Source organism: Castor canadensis, chromosome 3, assembly GCF_047511655.1.
Source record: "Castor canadensis chromosome 3, mCasCan1.hap1v2, whole genome shotgun sequence".
Taxonomy (NCBI): Eukaryota; Metazoa; Chordata; class Mammalia; order Rodentia; family Castoridae; genus Castor; species Castor canadensis.
In genome coordinates, this window is record NC_133388.1 from 45,341,584 (window position 1) to 45,363,053 (window position 21,470).

Sequence of the window (21,470 nt, forward strand, 5' to 3'; positions counted from 1 at the left end):
AAGTGAGAAGTAGAGGAAGTTCATGTTTCAACTGATGCATATTCATTATTCATCTCCTTATAAGCACTGCATATCATTCCTGAGCAGCAAGAGAATAAAATGAAATTTTGATCACATTATCAAGAATTTCCTCCATCACCTTGTGGCCTTAGTTCAGATACCTGAAGACACTGGGAACCAGAAGTTCTGTTGGGTGAGTGAGTCTTCAGCAGTCAATTCACTGAAAAGAAATGCATGAGTCAGGTTTAGGGAATGCTGTCCTGTAGTCACTCGGATCACTTGTCATTGATCTTCTTGTGAGTATTTCCAGGAAGAGTGAGGTGAGCACTGTTTCTTTCACATATACAGAAAGGATATTTGAAAGCAAGGGATAAGATGTTATTGGAGAGATTTTATTAAAAGATTTTAAGGTTTTTGAATTAAAGTTTATGAAAAAATGAATACACCATATAGAAACATTCAGGCCATGTTAAATGTTAAAATAAAACAGTATAGCATTTGAAAATCGTATAAAATTAATTATATTTCAAATAAATATATGTATACATAATGCTAACCTTTAAAAGGATCCATTCTTACTTAAAAACACTGATATGCATGTCTTTTAGTATGTAATTACATATTTAGTGAATTTTGTGAGACAAATCACAAACATTTAACAAAGCAATAAAAAATTTAGTATCTAATCTCATACAAATGTTTTATTGTAACTATCAAAGCCTAACATAATCCACAGAGCACAAATATTGTCCAGATAATTCTAACTTTTATATTAGATAATCAAGTTGTTGTTCTTATTGGTTCTTTGACCACTAAAATGGAGATGAGAATCAGGTTTTATGGAGCTAAGCTTTTCTCAAGCCTCTTTAGGGCAGCAAGAAAACCTTAAGAAATTACATTGTTACTTAGGACAGGAGCTCTAACACAAATGTACAGGGAGGGGTTTTGATGAAAATATTGGATATCCCAGGGGAGGATCTGCTGCTTGCACCGTCAGGTTTCTTAAAAGCAGTGGCTGAGCTTGTATGCTGTAGCGCTCCTCGTCGTCGTTAGTAGCATAAAGCAATTCCCATGAAAGATTGGCCCACTGGCCTCTCACAGCTTCTGCATTCAACTTCCCAACCTGGACCAGCAGTTCTTGGAGGGAGAGTACCCTCCCTGTGTAAACTCCCTGTAAGAAGAAAGATCACATTTAGGTCTCATATTTTATTTATATACTTGAGAAAAATCCTATCCATTAGGTAAACTTTGTCTCAAGGTCAAAAAGAGAGAGAGACAAAGTAGTGTTTTAAAATGTACACATGAATTGTTTATCTTTATAATAAAAAATCATCTGTATTTTCTTAGTTCTCTAAGTATGGGAAGAAAAATAGTCACTTAATTACGAGGACAGCAAAGTTTCAGTTACTTGTGCTTCTTTTCCTGTTCTGATCCCTTACTACATCTGACCTCAGCAATGTACATGTATCATAATTACGAGTCAGTGGACAAGGACAGAATGGGCTCCTTGTTGGAAAAAGCATATTGATATGCGGTCCCATTTGAAACAATTTACTATTTTCAATTGTCAATTTACAATTTAATGGTTTTCAGTGTATTTATGGATGTGTGCAATAATCACCACAGTTAATTTTAGGACATTTTCATGGCTTCGAAAGAGAAATTTCGCACGTTTCAGCTATTAGTTACATCTCATCATTCCCCTGCCCTGGGCAACAGCAGTACAGTTGCTACCTTACAGATCCGCCCATTCTGGAAACTCACAGGAAGTGAATCACGGAATATGTGGTCTTTTATGACTGCATCATTTTCAAGGCTCATGTAAGTACTGAGATACACACACACACACACACACACACACATACATACATACATACATACATATAAATATATATATAGCAGTGCTTTGTTCCTTTTTGTGGCAGAACAATATTTCATTGTATGGATGTACTAAAATTTTTCCATGGTTTTTTAGTTGACATTCAGTGGATCATTTCTGCCTTTGGAAATTATGAAAATGCTGTGACAAACATTTGTATACAAGTGGTTTTTTTTTGTTGACCTATGTTTTTGTTTCTCTTACGTATAGACCTAAACGTGGACTGCAAGGTTATACAGTAAGTCTATGCTCAACTATTTGAGAAACTGCCAGAATACCTTTCAAAGTTGCCATACCAATTTACATTCCAAACAGCAATGTATGAGGGGTATATGTCTCCATATTCTTGTTAACACTTGTTATTATCCGACTTCCTGGGCTCAGTCATCCTCATATGTGTGAAGTGATATTTTATTGTGGTTTTGTATTTCCCTGAAGATTCACAATGTATAACATTTTTTTCATGTGTTTATTGACAATTTATATATATCCTTTGGGGAAACGTCTACACAGATCTTTTGCGTATTTTGATTAGCTATTTGTATTTTTATTATAGAGTGTTAAGTGTTCTTTACATATTGTAGTTATAAGTCCTTTATGAAATGTATTTGATTACTTTTTCCATTCTAAACTGCCTTTTTTTGCTTCCTTCAAAGCACAAGTTTTTCATTTTTGATGAAGTCTTACTTATCAATTTTTCATTTGTTTCTCATGCAGTTGATGTCACATCTAAAAATCTATTGTTAAGTTTGAGGTCATGGAAATTTGCTCCTATGTTTTCTCCCAAAGCCTCTATGGTTTTAAAGCATTTTAAGGTTAATTTCTAATATGGTGTGAAGTAAGGTCTGGAGTGGATCGAATAGCATCTTCTAAGAAGATATTTCATAGTACTAACCCACAGTACTGGTGTGATCTTATGTGGAATGGCTACTTTGCAGATGTAATTAAGGATCTTGAGATGAGGACAGCCTGGATTTAGATGGCCCCAAGTCCTAATAAAAGAAAGGAGTGGGAGAACTACCACAGGTGAGAGGGAAGAAGGCTGTGTTCAGATGGAGACAGAGACTGGTGTTTGCTGCCACAAGCCATGGAATGTTAGGAGCCATGAAGAGAAGGACAAGGCAAAGAAAGTTTCTCCTTTTGAGCCTTCAGAGGAGCATGGCCTACTGACACCTTAATTTCAGACTTCTAACCTCCAGTACTGTGAGAGAAAAAATTCTCGAGGTTGCTTGTTTGCTTATTGTTGGCGGTACTGGTGTTTGAACTCAGGGCCTTACGTTAGCTAGGCAGGTGACCTAACACTTAAATCATGCCCTCAGCCCTTTTTGCTTTAGTTATTTTTTCACAAAGAGTACCATGTTTGCCCCAGGCAAGCCTGGACTGCAATCCAACGATTTATGCTACCTAAACAGCTGAGTGACAGCCATGTGCCACCATGCCCAGCATTTTTTATTGTTCAAGATGGGGTTATCATTAACTTTTTGCCCAGGCTGGCTTCAGACTGTGATTGTCCTGATCTCTGCTTCCCATAACTTTCTGTTTTGTAAAGTTGTCCATTTTGTGGTAATAATTTGTCACAGTAGCCTGGGGAAACTGACATTAATAATCTGATGTCTTTTTTTTTTTTTTTTTTTTGGTGGTCCTGGGTTTGAACTCAGAGCCTCATGCTTGCTAGGCAGGCACTCTACCACATTAGCCACACTCCAATCCCAATGTCATTCTTTTGAATGTGGCCACTCAATTATCCCAACACCATTTGTTGAAAACATGACTCTCTATTGAATGGCCATGGCATCAGTTGACTGAAAGACTCCTGAGTTTATTTCTAGGTTGTCAACTCTGTTTCACTGATTAACATGTCTATCTTTATTCTAGTACCATACTAGATTGAATACTATTGCTTTGTAATAAATTTTGAAATTGAGAAGTATGAGGCTACCAATTTTCTTTTCCAAAATTGTTCACATGAGTTTTGAAAATGAACTCACCAATTTCTACAAAAGATGCAAGGAAAAACTAAAGGAATTCATGACTACCAAGTCAGTACTGCAGAAGATTTTTCAGGTATAGAAGAAGAAACTGTACTGAGACAGGAAGATGCATAAAGAATAAACCCTTTTGACCAAGCAGACCAACAAACAAGGAATAGGTAAAAATAAACAACAGGGGAATAAAAATGACTGGAAAAAACATGCACCTCTCAATATTAACACTGAATGTAAATGGCCTCAATGCCCAATCAAAAGACACAGAATAGCAAACTAGATTAAAAAAATAAGACCCAACCATATGTTCCTTACAAGAGACTCATCTCACTGAAAAAAAATAAACACTGGCTTAGAGTCATAGGGTGGAAAAAGGGTTTCCAAGCAAATGGACCCCATAAAGAGGCAGGAGTAGCTCTACTCATATCTGACAAAGTAGACTTCAGATCAAAATCAGAAGAGACAATGAAGGTCACTTCATATTAATTAAAGTATCAATTCACCAAGAAGAAATATCAATTTTAACATATATGCACCAAATATAGGGGCAAACAATTACATTAAAAAAACTTTAATGGCCCTAAGAGCACAGACAGACCCTAACACAGTGATTATGGGACACCCAAATACCCTACTGTCACCAACAGATAGGTCATCCAGGCAAAAGATCAACAATGAAACTTCAGAGCTACTTCACACATTAGACCAAATGGACATATTAGATGTCTGCAGAGTATTTCACCCAACAACCAGGCAATACACATTCTTTTCTGCAGCTCATGGAACTTTCTCCAAAATATATCATATTTTAGGAAACAAAGCAAGTCTCAACAAATTCAAGAACACTGAAATAACTCCCTGTATCATATCAGATCACAATAGAATAAAACTAGACCTCAACATCAAAGAAGTAACAGAAAATATTCAAACACATGGAGACTGAAAAACACACTCCTGAAAGACCAGTGGGTAACTGAAGAAATATGGGAAGATATCAGAAAGTTCCTAGAATCTAATGAAAATGAAAATACAACCTACCAGAACCTGTGGGACACTACAAAAGCCATGCTAAGATGAAAGTTTATAGCTATCAGTGCCTACTTTTTTTTTAAAAAAAGGACTTCTCAAATAAATAACTCAATGATACACCTTGAGCATCTAGAAAAACAAGAACAAACCAAGCCCAAACCCAGCAGAGAGATAAACATCAGGACTGAGATCAAGGAGATCAAGACCAAAAAAACTATACAAAGAATCAACGAAACAAAAAGTTGGTTCTTTGAAAAGATTAACAAGATCGACAAACCCCTACCAACATGACAAGATGGAGGAGGGAAAAGACCCAAATTAATAAAATCAGAGATGAAAAAGGGGACATAACCACAAGTACTAACAAAATCCCAAGGATCACTAGAGAGTACTTTGAAAACTTATATTCAAGTAAACTGGAAAACCTAGAGGAAATGGATACATTTCTAGATGCATACAACCAATCAAATTGGAGCCAAGAAGATACAGACCTCTTAAATAGACCTATTATAAGCAGTGAAATTGAAGCAGTAATAAAGGGCCTCCTTACAAAGAGTTGTCCAAGACCTGATGGACTCACAGCTGAATTTTACCAAAACTTTAAAGAACTAACACCAATACTCCTCAAACTTTTCCAGGAAACAGAAAGGGAAGAAACACTACCAAACTCATTCTATGAATCCAGCATTCACTCATTCCAAAACCCAATAAAGATACAATAAAAAAGAGAATTATACACCAATATTTTTAGTGAATATAGATACAAAGATTCTCAACAAAATACTGGCAAACAGAATTCAACAGCACATTAAAAAGATCATACACCATGACCAAGTCGGTTTCATTCCAGGGATGCAAGGATGGTTCAACATATGTAAATCTATAAATGTAATACAGCATATAAACAGAAACAAGGACAAAAAGCACAAGATCCTCTCATTAGATGCAGAAAAAGCCTTTGACAAAACCCAACACCCTTTCATGATAAAAGCGCTGAAGAAACTAGGAATAGAAGGAATGTTCATTCACCTCATAAAGGCTATATATGACAAACCTATAGCCAAATTATACTAAATGGAGAACAACTGAAATCATTCCTACAAAAGTCAGGAACAAGACAGGGATGCCTGCTTTCCCCACTCCTACTTAATACTGTTTTGGAATTCCTAGCCAGAGCAGTAAGACAAGAGCAAGAAATAAAAGGCATTCAAATAGGGAAGGAAGAAGTCAAATTATCCCTATTTGCAGATGACTTGATCCTATAGATAAAAGACCCTGAAAAGTCTATCGAAAAACTATTAGAAATTATAAACTCTTTCGGCAAAGTAGCAGGTTACAAAATTAACATACAGAAATTAGTAGCCTTCCTACATATCAACAATGAATAGCCTCAGAAAGAAATCAGGGAAACAATCTCATTTACAATAGCCTCAAAAACAATAAAGTACCTTGGAATAAATTTAACAAAACAAACCAAAGATCTTTTTAATGAGAACTATAAACCACTGAAAAGATAAACTGATGAAGACATCAGAAGATGGAAAAACCTCCCACACTCATGGACTGGCAGAATCAACACTGTGAAAATGGCCATACTACTAAAAGCAATCTACATGTTCAATGCAATCCCTATCAAAATTCCAATGACATTCTACACAGAAATAGAAAAATAAATCTTGAAACACACAGAAGCACAAAAGACCTCAAATAACCAAAGCAATTCTGAGTAAAAAGTCCAATGCTAGGGGCCATCAAAATATCCCACTTCAAACTATATTACAGAGCTGCAACAATAAAAGCAGCATGGTATTGGCACAAAAACAGAGAGGAAGACTGTCAAGAGACAGCCCACAGAATGGGAGAAAATCTTTGCCAGCTACTCATCTGATAAAGGGCTAATATCCAGAATTTATAGGAAACTCAAAAAACTCAGCCCCCAAAGAATCAATACCCCAGTGAAGAAATGGGCACATGAATTAAACAGGGCATTCTCAAAGGAAGAGGTACAAATGGCCAGTAAACACATGAAGATGTGTTCAATTTTCCTGGTTATAAAAGAGATGCAAATCAAAACATCACTTAGATTTCATCTCACCCCAGTTAGAATGGCCATAATCAAGGGCAAGAAAAACAACAAATGCTGGCGAGGATGTGGCGAAACAGGAACCCTTATACACTGCTGGTGGGAGTGCAAATTAGTACAACCATGATGGAAAGCAGTATGGAGATTCCCCAAAAAGCTAAAGACAGAATTGCCAAATGATCCAATGATATCTCTTCGGGGTATCTACCCAAAGGAACGTAAATCAGAATACAATAGAGACACCTGCACACCTATGTTCATTGTAGCACTATTCACAATAGCCAACCTTTGGAAATAACTCAGGTACCCTACAACTGATAAATGGCTCAAGAATATGAGGTATATATACAGTAGAGCTTTACTCAGCCATAAGGAATAATGACATGTGGCTTGAAGGTAAACTGGAGGACATCATGTTAAGAGAAGTAAGTCAGGCTCAGAAAGACAAAGGCTGCATGTTTTTCTCATATGTGGAAGACAGATCCAAAAGATAAACATATACACAAAAATAAGCATGATCATATGCAAACTCATAGGTAGAATGTGTTTAACGCAATAGTGGAACTACTCTATGAACACAGGGAAAGAATGAAAGGATAAGAGAATGACAGAGCATCAGTAATATAGTAGAGCATAACATCTGTGAAGGTAGATAACAGAAGGATGTATATTGAAAGCTGTTAAAAAACAGGGGAGTGAGAGGTAAAGAAATAAGGGAGAGTAACGGAAGGGGCTGAATGGACCAAAGTAAAGTATACCCACAGTGGGGATACATTGAGAAACCCCTTTGAATATCAACTCAAGTATTAATAAAAAACAGGACTGTAAAATAGGTACAGTGTGTGTGTGTGGGGGGAGTACTAGTGGGAAGAGGGGTGAATGAAGGAGATTAAGGTGAGGGTATATGGTTGATGGACTTCACATACCTATATGAACTAGAACAAAGAAACCTCTTGCAACTGTTTAAGTGGAGTGGAGAGGGGGTTGGGGAGACAAATGATGGGGGCAATGTAACGAATGTACAATATAAGCCTAATTGGAGTTGTCATTATGAATCCCCTCCTATATAATGAATATACTGCAAAAATATTTTTAAATAGCGAGTATGAGCACTGCTCTTACAATAGTCATCCAAATTTTCTTGTTATCCATAGTAAATTCCACAAGAAGTTTCCTAAAATAATTACTCTCTCATATCAAAGCCTTTAGAATGTCACTGATGCCTTGCCTGGTATATTTCCTATATGGCTATTGTAAGAGCAATGCTCATACTCATTAATGCAACTGGTTTGTTACATAGAAGGTACTGGCTTCATTTATTTCCTAATTTAGTATTCAATTTATTAAAAAGCCTAACCATTGTGTGTGCACATGTACACATGTACATGTCTGTATCTAGATACATACATTGATATATATAAGTGGATGGATGGAGATATAGATGATAAACAGGTTCATGAAAATTTAGCCTTTCTCAGAATATAAAAAGAGGCAAGCATTGCTTATAATTGGACAATTGGAAAGGTTAATTAAGTAGCATGCTTCCTTGAATAAGCAGCAGCAGTATCCAAGTTGAGAACCATAAGAAAAAGACACCCCCACCTAAAAAGTAAAGACTGTAATTTCCCACTCTTCACAGTGATTGCAGATTGCCTTCTTTTGTTCACTTACTTATTTCTTCAGAGATAAATAACTACTAATATGTGTTCAAATAGCTCTGACTCCTCTCCATGCCATATACCCAGAATTTCTCCTTCCAGTGGTGGTCCCAAAGCTGTCCAAGGATCAGAGTTTGGCTCAGCACAGAAAGCCCTCACATTTGGCAGTGTGTTTATGCCTGGTTCTCCATATGCTCCTGTACTAGCCCAGGCAATTTTGTCAATGACTCTGTTAAGCTGCCTGGCTTAGCTCTTTCTTGAAATTAAAGGAAACTTCCCATTCCACTACACATTAAAATGTTTAAAAATTAACACAACAGAGCTTGGTGACTATATAACACTCACTATAAAATTCGAATTTGCTAAACTTTGAAATTTTTCATAAAAATCCATTAGGAAGAATTAATAAAGTGGTCTTGCTTAAAATATATATATATTTAAAAAACAATAAATAAGCTCAGAAAAAGAGAATTCTTTACATTCTGTACACAAGGTTATGTCATCTAGGAATAGAAAGAATTTTACTTCTTCCTTTCTAATTTGAAGGAAGAGAGAGAGAGAGGGAGGGAGGGAGGGGGAGAGAGGGGAGAGAGAGAGAAATCGAGAGATCGTTCCAGCATGGTAAGGTTCTGGTGAGAGCTCTTTTTCTGACTGGTAGATGACTGTCTTCTTGTTCTATCCTCATATGGCAAAGAAAGAGGAAGCTCTGAAATCTTTTTCTTCTCTTAAGGGCACTAACCCCATCATGGGGCTCAATTTTTATGGTATCATCTAAGCCTAAATATTTTTCAAAGGCTACCTCTCACTCCCACTACATTGAGGTTTAGGGCTTCAGCATATGCATTTGGGGCCTGGGGACATAAGCATTTGGTTCCTAACACCTGGCTAGAACTTCTAGCAGTGTTCAATGAAAACAACAGAGTGAACATCCTTGACTTCCTGATCTTAGAGGGGAAGCATCCATTTTTCACAAACAAGTTAGCTGTGGATTTTTAATAGATACTCAAGTTACATTCTTAACTTCAAATGCTTTTATTATGAAAGCATGTCAGATTTTGCTAAATGGTTTTTCTGTGACTACTGAGATGATCATGTAGATTTTTATTATTATTATTATTCTACAGTATGGTGTATTACATTAATTCAGTTTTGGATTTCAAATCAACCTTGCATCCTACTTGGTCATGGTGCATAATTCTTTTTATATGTTGTTAGATTTAGTCTGCTAATATTTTGCTGAGGATTTCTGCATCCATATTGATAAGAGATCTTCTCTCCATGTAATGTCTTTGTCTAGTTTTGGTATTAGAATAATAGTGGCTTTATGAAATTAGTTGAAAAATTCTTCTTCCTTTTTCCTTTTTTAGAAGTTTGTGAGAGAATTGGTATTAATTATTCTTAAAGTTTTTGATTGGATTAGGCAGTTAAACCATCTGCGTCTTAGATTGAGTTTGTGGTTAGTTTGTTGTTGTTAATTCAATCTCTTTATTGTAATAAATCAGTTCAGAACCTTCCTTCCTTCCTTCTTTCCTTCCTCCCTCTCTCCCTCCTTTCTTTCTTCATTTCCCCTTTCCTTTCCTTTTCTTTCTGACACAGAATCTCATTAGGTAGCCCAAACTGGCCTCACACTTGAATCTTCCCATCTCAGCTTCCTGAGTGCTGAGATTATAGGCTTGGACCATGACACCTGACCTTGTTTCTTTTTTCTTGAGTCAGTTTATCTTTGTAGGAATTCACCTTAAGTTATATAATTTACTGACATACAAGTGTTCACAGTATTCCTTCATGATCATTTTTATTCCTATAAGGTCAGGGGTAATATCTCCTCTTTCCTTTCTGATTCTACTAAGTTTGGCCTTCTTTTTTTCTTGGTCAAACTAGCTAGAGGTTTTTTCAGTTTTGTTGATATCTTCAAAGAATCTGCTATTGGTTTCATTGATTTTCCATATTGTTTTTCTCTTTTCTATTTCATAGTTAACCACTCTAAATCTTTACAAATTCTTTCTGCTTGCTTCAAGTTTAGTTTGCTCTTCTTTTTCCAGTATCTTAGGGTAGAAGGTAGTGCTGATTTGAGATGCTGTCCCTTTTGCTTTTTCCTTCATGGTACTGAGGGTTGAACTCAGGGCCTTGTGTTTTCTAGGCAGGTACTCTATCACTTGAACCATGCTAACAGCCCTTTTTTGGTTCTTTTTGAGATAAGTTCTTGCTTCATGAGTGGGCTGGCCTGGACTGTAATCCTATTTGTGCTTCTCTATACAGCTGGTATGGCAGGTATGTGCCACCATGCCCAAATATTGGTTGAGATGAAGTCTCCCAAACTTTTTGCCCAGGCTGGCTTTAAATCATGATGCTCCCAATCTCTACTTCTCATGTGGCTAGGATTACAGGCATGAGCAACTGGCACTCAACCTTGCTGCTTCTTTTTTAATGTATTGTATAGCTGTATGTTTCTCTTAAAGGACTGCCTTCGTACCATTCCCATATATGTGTCTTCATTTTCTTTCATTTCAATGTATTTTCTCTTTGGATTTCTTCTTTGACCCTCTGGTGACTTAGAAATGTGTTTCATTTCCATGTTTGTGAGTTTCCTAAATTTCTTTCTCTTACTTTTAATTTTATCTTATTATGGAAAGAGGACATACTTTGTATTACATTAATCCTTTTACATTTATTGAAGTTTATTTCATGTCCTACTAGCATATGGTTTATTTTGGACAATATTCTATGTGCACTTGAAAAGAATGCACATTCTGTTGTTACTGTTGTTGTTGGGTCAAATATCCTATAGTTGTCTGTTTGGTATCTTTGGTTTATAGTATTCAAATCTATTTCTAATTTTTATAACCTATTCATGATTGAAAGTGGAATAATGAAGTCTGCAGTTAGTTTTGTTGAAATATCTATTTCTCCCTTCAGTTCTATCAGTTTTTTCTTCATGTATTTTGGTGCTCTTTTATTAGCTGTATAAATATTTATAATTGCTATATCTTTCTGAGGGACTGAGTCTTTTGTCATTTTAAAATGTTCCTTTTAATCTCTAGTACTATTATTTGTTTTAAAGTCTACTTGTTTTGTTATTAGTGTAATTATTCCAGCTTTCTTGAGGTTACTATTTTCAAGGTACATCTTTTTCCATCTTTTTACTTTCAACTTCATGTATTTTGAATTTTTATATGTTTGAATCTAATGTGTGTCTCATGTTGAGTTGGATCTTGCTTTTTTATTCAATCTGACCATCTCTGCCTTTCACTTAGATTTAGTTACTCCCATTTAAGGTTCCAATTGATATAGTTAGGTTTTTGTCTATCATTTCTGTTTTTATCTTCTATGTTTCTGGCCTTTTTCTGTCTCTCTATTCCTTTTACTATTTTCTTAAGTATTTTTAACATAGCATTTTAATTTTTTTCTTTTTACTTTCTTTCCCCAGCTATTTCCTCAGTTGTTGCAAGTTACCATCTGTTTTAACTTATTAGAGTCAACTTTAATTTACAGCCAGCTTTAATTACTCTTATGTAGTTTCCTCCTTTTTGTGATATTATTGCTCTATATATTACACCTGTAAATGTTACACACAGTAATACATTGTTATAATCATCTTTGTATATTTTTATGCCTTTTAAAGAAGATGAATGAAAAAGGAACATGTATATATTTATTGTCTTTGTTATTTATAATTTTTCATTCTCTTTCTTTATTCTTGTAGATTCAAGTTATCATCTGGAGTCAGTTTCTTTGTCCAATACAACTTTGCTTCCCAGTAACCTCCTTTGTGTAATTATTGACAAGTATATTACATTTCTATGTGTTACAGGCCTAAGAATACCCTAAATACCTATTGTTTTATAAAATTCTTTTCAAATAGGGGAAGGAGAAATATGCATTTATTTTTTATAATTATGTAATTATCTTACTGGTGCTCTTTGTTTTTTGTGGAATTTGAATTATCCCCATGTGCATTCAGGGGATATGAGCACTCAGCCTAGAGAACCCCTTTACTGCTTCTTGTAATGGGGTGGAGCAATAAATTCTCCCCTTTTATTTACCTGGGAATGTCTTTATTTTGCTTGCACTTTTCAAAATTCTCTTTGCTGAATTTTTTTTTCTTTTGGCAGTACTGGGGTTTGAACTCAGGGTCTGTTTCCCAGGCAGGCACTCTACTGCTTGAGCCACTCCACCAGTCCTTTTTTGTGTTGGGTCTATTTTTGAGATAGGACCTCCCAAACTATTTGCCTGGGCTGGCTTCGAACCACGATCTTCCTGATCTCTGTCTTCCAAGTAGTTAGGATTACAGGTGTGAGCCACCATCCTCCTGATCTGACTCTTGAGTAGCTAGGATTATAGGCATGAGCCACTGGCACCATTGTTGTTTTCTTTTAAGAACTTTGAATAGTCATTCCACTGTTTCTGATGACTTACAAGTCATTTTTGCTTAGGGTTTCAAAATTGCTCCTAGTGTTTGGATCTCAGCATTTTTACCACAATGTGTTTACTTGTGGATCACTTCGTATTTATCTTCCTTAAAGTTCACTCAGCCTTCTGGATGTGTAGATTAACCTTTTTCAATAATTTTGGGAAGTTTTCAGCCATTATTTCTTTAAATGCATTTTTACCTTTCTCCCCTCTCTCCTTGTGGCACCAGTATGTGTATGTTGGTACAATGAATGGTACTCCATATTTCTCTGAAATTCTCTTCCTATTGTTTATCTTCTTTATTTGAAAATTTTATTAGCATATATTAGTTGTACAGGGACTTTCACTGTGACATTTCTATACATGCTTACAATGTACCTTGGTTAGGTTCATCCCCACCATCAATCTCCTTCCTCCCCCTCTCCCCTACTTAAAATGATTTTGACAGGTTACAATGTTCCATTTTCATGCAATATATAAAGTACATTGACCATATATTCACCCTCCTTTACCTTTTCCATTCACCCTCCCTCTTTCATTAGTACCCTGCCCCTTGCAGGACCTATTTTATAATATGGTCCTTCATTATTTAAGTTCATTTTTTATGTTCATCCTTCAAAGGAGTTTTGCCATGGTATTTCACCAGTGAATATGTTGTACTTTAATCAGCTTAACCCCCTTTATTACTCTTCCTTACCCTTTCTCATTTCCTACTATTCAACAGCTTGCAGTGCATTTCATTATACTTTCTTCCTAAACAGATGCAATGTAATTCAACATTATTCACTCTGTCTCATTCTTTTTCTCTCACTCCTGTCAAACAGTTCCACTATAGTGCAAACATGTTCTAGACAGACAGACAGACAGATAGAGCTGCTGTTATTTTTGAAAGCATCTTAGGCTTCGATGAGTCTACACTATTGCAAATGAGCCAGTTCTTTGGTCAGAGCATTTTCAAAATCTCTGAAGCAGAGAAGTAGAACAATAACATGTTTCCCTCAGAGTGACACTCTGTTTTAGGAGATAAGCACTTAGTAGAGGGGGAATTGGAGCTAAAGGTCTTTTCAGCTTACCTCTTCAACCTATATATTATGAGTAAAAGGATGATCAGAGGCCCAGTATTCTCAGTGATAACATGCCCAAGATAAAGCCTCTATCTTATGAGTAGGGTTGGCCAGAAGGGAGCCCACTTCTTGACTACATATGCCTAGAATTTAGCCTCAGTAACATGTGGCTGGAAATAGGATGAGAAATAGTGAACTCCTGTCCCTCCTGGGAAAACTGTCCTCCAACTTGGAGCAGAAGAGAGAGACAGCCATGTGTTCTTGGTTGTATCAGTTTGAATGGAGTTTCTGTTTTGCAAGGGGGGAAGCAGTAGGACTTGGTTCAACTACTGGTTTCTTGTTGTTCTTAATGGGTATTAGTAGCTTTTCCTGAATTAATGTTTCTTCATTTGCTGTATGTCCTTAGTACAATTTCTGAGAGTTTAAGCTGTTTTTAAAAATATTTTTCATCAGTGTTGTTGGGTACAGCATTTATAGAGCACCTCATACTACAATACTAGAGAAACTTGGAACTCATGATAGGCTTGTAACATTGAATCTTTCATGTTGTGCAAAAATAAGGGCATTTTAATAATAAAAACAAGTACTAAATCTTTAAAAAAAAATTTTCTATTAGGAGTCTCTCACAGTACAAATGTCAGCAAAAGAAATAATTTGTTATTTACAAATTAATTTATCTTCTAGGAGTTAAAATCAAAGTAGTCTTACAATTAAACTAGGCATAAGAATACAATCTATTTTTATTTTGTTAAATATATTAATAGCAAATTACATATACCTGGCTATCTTATAGGTCAGCTATTGTCTACACAACATTTTTAATGGCCTCTTACTCAGTTGGCAAAAGTAATGAATCAGTTATCCTAAGATTGGACTATCTTGACCATAAAGTTATGCCTACAAATACCTTGTAATTAATGTATTATCATCAGATGGGATGTTAAATCATCTATCGCTTAGTTTCAATATTTTACAAGTGATTTCCAATCTTTAAGGTTGATGTTTAAAAATGTTTAAAAACATTTTAATCCTTACCATATTAGGATCATATCCCAGAGAAAACAAGTATGGCTTTTCTTGTAAAACTGCTTCCTTCCACTTTTCATCAGATACTAAACCAATGTACCAGTCATTTTCATATTCTTCAAGGCAGGTAGTCAGTTCTTTAAAGTCTTCTATGGGACCTAAACTTGCTTTATCAATCATTAGTTTTAGTGTATACCTAAAAAATGGAGACCCAAACAATTTTAGAATATTTTAAGAACACAGATTTGTTCAAGCAATATTTTTAAGATTTGACTTGTCTAGATTTCAGATAAAAAGTTGAGAGTGAAATGTAGTTAAATGAAGAAATCCAGTAAGCTATATGAAAAACTAGGTTATTCACATAAACAAAAACAAAGCAGAAATTAATGAGTGCTGCTGATAAAAATCACAATATATACTAAAATTATGTTTTCATTTTTAAGAAAGATATGTTTTAAAAAATTGGAAATGGGAGAGTCTTCTAGGTGATTAGAAAATGATCAACGTTTTTCTGCCAATGATGCAACTTGTACACAATCAAAATGAGTTACCTGAATGCTTTCAGAGCTAGTTGGAACAGCTTTGGTTTTTCTGTGAGCCAATCCAAGGCACTAGACCAGGGTAAAACACCACTGTAAACTCTTAATATATGACCAGGACTAGGGGCCATATTGTCTATTCCAAATAAACTAAAATAACAAGTCATCACTGTACGAACATATAAGTCTTTTAAAACTTTGTCCTTTGCAATGTCTTCCAGTATACTTGAGGCCTTTTCTTGTGAGTGGAAGCATTCCAACTGCCTTAAAACAAACTGGTACCAGTCTTCTGGAAATAACGAGCTCATCTCCTTCATTTTAGAATTAGGCATACAGTTAGGCCTCCACTCTTCAGGTAAGCTCAATAAATGAGAATGGGAACAACTGAACTCCATGAGAGGGATATATGCCATGTCTATTTGTTTGCCTTTGTCAATAGCAGGGTATCCCAACAAAATGGTTTTGAAAAGATCACACTCAGGATCTGAGCCTGTAGAATGATCATCAACTCTCTGTGAGGGTACTGATCCTGGAATAGGCAAATTTGTAGCTGGCCAATCTTTGAGCTGATCTTTTCCTTTTTTGATGTTTGGCTCATCATCAAAAATGTTATCAGACCAGTCATCAAGAGTTTCTGAATTTAAACTATCTGTGTCTTCTGTAGATTTGGGATGAGGTGAAGTGTTCAAAGCAGGCAAGATTATTTGAGGTGTTTCTCCTTTACTTTCAGTTTCGTGAATATTCTCCTGCATGCTCGGCCTTTTGGAGGAGTACTGAATAAGTATCCACACAAGCACTTTAACAAGGTCATCTTTAAATTCTTTTAAGTTTTCATGACAATCAATTATTCCAGATAGGATACTCCTGGCATCAGAATATAGTTTCACAGGCAAAAGAGTACAGGGTGTCAGGACATTTCCAAAGTGTTCATTAAGGGAACAGACTTGTGTGTCTTCTTCTTGCCCAAAAGCACCTTCAAACACTTCATCAACTCTTCGGGCTTCAGCAGTGTGACAGGATGTTTCTTGCAATTCTAACCCCTAGAGACAAATAAAAAGTACTTGAATTATTACACAGAGAACAACAGTTAGTCTTGTAAACACCACAAGTGCTCATTATAAAAATATAAAAAACTGAAAATAATTTCTTTAACTCAAGAACAACATGCTAACTTATGGCACTTAACCCATTTGATATTGGGTAGAGAGATTAAGAATAATGCTACCACTATTTCAAAAGAAATTATAGAAAATTCTACTAGAAATTGAGCAAAGAACTTTACTGAGTATAAACATATTTTTATAAGACTATATTGTCAAGGTTTATTCTCACATTAAAAACCTTTAAATCAGATTTTTTTTCTGGGGGAAAAGTAAAATTGGAATTATAAAGTATGTTCAGGAGTTTTGCCTTTCCATCCTACTTTATATTAAACTAAGAGCATTTTTTCTGGTGATACTGGGGATTGAACTCAGAGCCTCATGCTTGCCAGGAAAGTCTCTACCACTTGAGCGATGGCCCCCATTCTAAATGTGCCATAATTCATCAACTTACATTCACTCCAATTTTTTAATGATAATATAAAAAACAGATTTGATAATAGTTTTATCTAATCACAGCATAAACTTTATAAAGCAGCTGTCTTTTGGTTACTACTATATCCTCAATGCCCAAATCAATATGTGGTACATAGGGAATATGCAACAAATGAATACTGGGTGAATGAATATTATGAATATGTTCTTATGCAAATTTTAAGCACATTTTGTTTACTTCATTAGAAGGAATCACTTGAGGACATACCAGGTCACTGTTTATGTTTATTGCTGTTAATTTATTTACATTTTTTACAAAATTGCTAGTGCCTTCAGAACCAATTTTTAAGTTATGGCTCTTACCAGCTGTGTGCTGGCATATAATTAGAGTATTTTACCTATCCTGTCTGAGATTCCTTTTATTTCTCTTTCAGAGAAAAATAATCCTAGCACACAGGTTTGTGAGATTAAGTAATACGAGTAAATGGCATAGCCTATGTCAACTTACCAAAAAAAAAAAGTACCACTATGAAGTGGTATTTTTTAAAGCATAAAAAACAAAAGGTATTATTAGGTATTATTAAAGGTGTGGTTTAATAATACCACACCTTTAAGCACAATAAAATTAGACAATCAAAATGTCCTTGATTGCTTACAAGATTTTTCTTCTCAGACTTGCATATGTTGGACTAAGGCAGAGGTTCTCACATGTTAGGTGAGTCAGAATCACATGGAACACTCTTTAAAGCAGATTGATGGACAACTTCTGACTTAGTAAATTCAGGATGGGGCTCAAAAATTTCCATTTTTGTGTCGGTCACTGTGGCTCATGCTTGCAATCCTAGCCACTTGGGAGGCAGAGATTGGGAAAAATCAGTTTGAGGGCAGCCAGGGTGAAGAGACCCCATCACCTTAAGCAATAAAAGTTGGGCATGGTGGCACATGCCTGTCATCCCAGTGACGCAGGAAACACAAATAGGAGGATTGTGGTCCAGATCAGTCAGCATAAACATGAGACCATATTAAAAAAATAACTAAAGCAAAAGGGGTGGGAGCATGGATCAAGTGGTAGAGTGCCTGTCTAGCAAGCATGAGGTTCTAAGTTCAAACCCTAGTACTACTCACTGTCCCTCTCCCCCTCAAAAAAAGAAAAGAATTTTTATTTCCAGGAAATGGCAATGCTATTAGACTAAGGACTATATTTTGAGAACCAATGGTCTAAAGCTTTTTGGCGACTCATAATTTTATTCAATCTGCTAAGACAAAAATTCATTATTCATTCAGCAATATCAAAGGCCTGTTCTGTGCCAGGCACTGTTCCAGGGGCTTAGGATATGTTCCAAATAAAACTAAGGGATCTTTGCCCTTGTGAAATTTACATTAGAGAGTGAGGGAACATAGGTAGTCAATAGTAAAACTAATAAATAAACTGTTTAGTTTGTTAGAAGATGTAAGCACTATGGAAATAAAGAAAAAGGAAAGCAAGCCAACAGTTGGGATTGCTGGGATGAAAGTCAGGTTGTAATTTTAAATAGGATGGCTATAAGAGACCTTATTGAGAAGACAGCATTGAGAGCACAGACCCGAAAGTATAAATTAAATTAGATACATGAATTATCTGAAGTAAGAGTGTCCCATGGAGAGGGAGTAGCAGTAGACTGGAATAGAATGACAGGGTTAAAGTTGTAGATGAGGCCAAAGAGAGAATTAGGACTTACCTTTTTCCTGAAAACTATATAGGGTTTTCAGGAGAAAAGTGACATGATCTGACTTAGATTTTAAAAATCAGTTAGGTCAACAATAGACTGTAGCGAGCACAGGCAGCAACAGGGAGAACAATTGAGAGGCTACTACAATTACCAAGTAGGGGAAGAACATGGCTGGGACGGGAGTGGTGAAAAGTGATAGGACAAACGATATGGTTTAAAGGCAGAGCCAAAAGGACTCCTTGTTAGATTGAATTTGGGGTACAGAAGCAAAAAGATTCAAAAATGACTCCACTACTCTTGGCTTGAGCAACCAGAAGGGTACAGTTACCTCCAAGCACTGCTAGGCTCCGGGATACTGTGATGTAAAGAGGTCAAGGAAAAGAGAGGACAATCAAAGAAGGCTGAGTAGGAGCAACCTGTGAATCAAGATGAGAATAACTATGTCAAATGCTGCTGACAGGTCAAGTAAGATGGGTCTGATAGTAGACCACTGGATTTAGCAATATGACAGTCAACAGATACTTTGACAAGAGCAGTTTTGGTGAAGAAATAGGGTCAAAAACCTAGAGTTAGGTAAAGACAGAACAGGAAAAATGAAATTGGAGATATGATAACAAGCAATTCTAATAAAGAATTTTGCTCTTAAAGGAAGGAGAGAAATAGTGTAGTAGGCAGAAGCAGTGGGGTGGGAAGATGGTTTTAATTAAACAAAAAATGCTTATCTGATACAGGAATTAAAAATATTACTGATTCACACTTTTGAGATGTTCAACTAGACATGGATAAAAAGAACAGGATGAGAAGAAAAGGAAGCAGGTATGCTTTTTTACCATACTCTGTTATACAATAAACAGTAGTTATCAATATGTGCTTATTAAAATATATCTTTAAAAACTGTTAGGTATTTTTAATGAGTAATTAAAAGGATTTTCTTTCAAAATGAGTTATTCAATATGTACATAAGAGGTAAAATTTTATACACATACTATAAAATTACTTGAGAAGTTTCAAGTGCACACTGACCTTGATGTTAACACAGCAGTAAGTGTAGCCACATTCTAGAATCACTATCCATATTAAACGATCCTGAAAACGGCCCAAGTAATGAGACCCAGGTAAGAGAAGCCCTAGAACAAATTAGAAAAAAAATAATTTTTTAAGCTTGTTTATTTTGCCACATTTGTTCAAAATAATACATCTAGAATTGACTGAAAACTTCTAGCCTTATTATTAGTTCAATAACACAAATAACTATTCATTGCATATTAGGAGGAATTAAATTAAACTCTTTACAAGCAGTTGGAAGAGACAGTACATATGTGCTAATATATAAAAACTAAAGGATATATTTTCCAGAAAAACAACAAACTAGAATCTATTATACAAAATGTTAAATATATTAGCAAAAGTGTTAAGTATATAAATGATAATTTCTGATTGACTTATAAGATTTTAGACATTTTACTATACACATGCATATAAATATTTTTAAAAGTTTTCTATTTTGTTCTATACACTAATAATGAACAAACTGAAAAAGAATATATGAAAACAATTCCATTTACAATAGCCTCAAAAAAAATCAAATACCTAGATTTAAACCTAACAAAGGATGTGAAAGACCTCTACAAGGAAAACTATAAACTTCTGAAGAGATGGAGGAAGACTATAGAAAGTGGAGAGGTCTCCCATGCTCATGGATTGGTAGAATCAACATAGTAAAAATGTCGATACTCCCAAAAGTAATCTACATGTTTAATGCAATTCCCATCAAAATTCCAATGACATTCATTAAAGACATTGAAAAATCTACTGTTAAATTTATATGGAAACACAAGAGGCCACGAATAGCCAAGGCAATACTCAGTCAAAAGAACAATGCAGGAGGTATCACAATACCTGACTTCAAACTATATTACAAACCAATAACAATAAAAACAGCATTGTACTGGCACAAAAACAGACATGAAGACTAGTGGAACAGAATAGAGGACCCAGATATGAAGCCACACAACTATAAGCAACTTGTCTTTGACAAAGGCGCTAAAAATACACGATGGAGAAAAAGCAGCCTCTTCAACAAAAACTGCTGGGAAAACTGGTTAGCAGTCTGCAAAAAACTGAAATTAGATCCATGTATATCACCCTATACCAAGATTAACTCAAAATGGATCAAGGATCTTAATATCAGACCCCAAACTCTAAAGTTGATACAGGAAAGAGTAGGAAATATTCTGGGTTAGTAGGTATAGGTAAGAACTTTCTCAATGAAACCCCAGCAGCACAGCAACTAAGAGATAGCATAGATAAATGGGACTTCATAAAACTAAAAAGCTTCTGTTCATCAAAGGAAATGGTCTCTAAACTGAAGAGAACACCCACAGAGTGGGAGAAAATATTTGCCAGCTACACATCAGACAAAGGACTGATAACCAGAATATATAGGGAACTTAAAAAACTAAATTCTCCCAAAACTAATGAACCAGTAAAGAAATGGGCAAGTGAACTAAACAGAACTTTCTCAAAAGAAGAAATTCAAATGGCCAAAAAACA

At 35.4% G+C, this 21,470-nt stretch overlaps 1 protein-coding gene across 3 annotated transcripts in view; it reads right to left on the reverse strand.

Annotated features, from left to right (window-relative positions):
• Positions 1-497: 497 nt before the first annotated feature.
• The window catches only part of Pcnx4 (pecanex 4), a 40,356-nt gene continuing 19,383 nt past the window's right edge, over positions 498-21,470 (reverse strand). For all 3 annotated transcript variants that reach the window (XM_074067860.1, XM_020178948.2, XM_020178949.2), the window contains 4 exons: positions 19,941-20,044; positions 15,686-16,713; positions 15,144-15,330; positions 498-1,171 (listed from right to left, as the gene is read on the reverse strand). In XM_074067860.1, the coding sequence (XP_073923961.1) occupies positions 920-1,171; positions 15,144-15,330; positions 15,686-16,713; positions 19,941-20,044 (1,571 nt within the window). In that variant the 3' untranslated portion in view covers positions 498-919. The remainder of the gene's footprint in view (positions 1,172-15,143; positions 15,331-15,685; positions 16,714-19,940; positions 20,045-21,470) is intronic.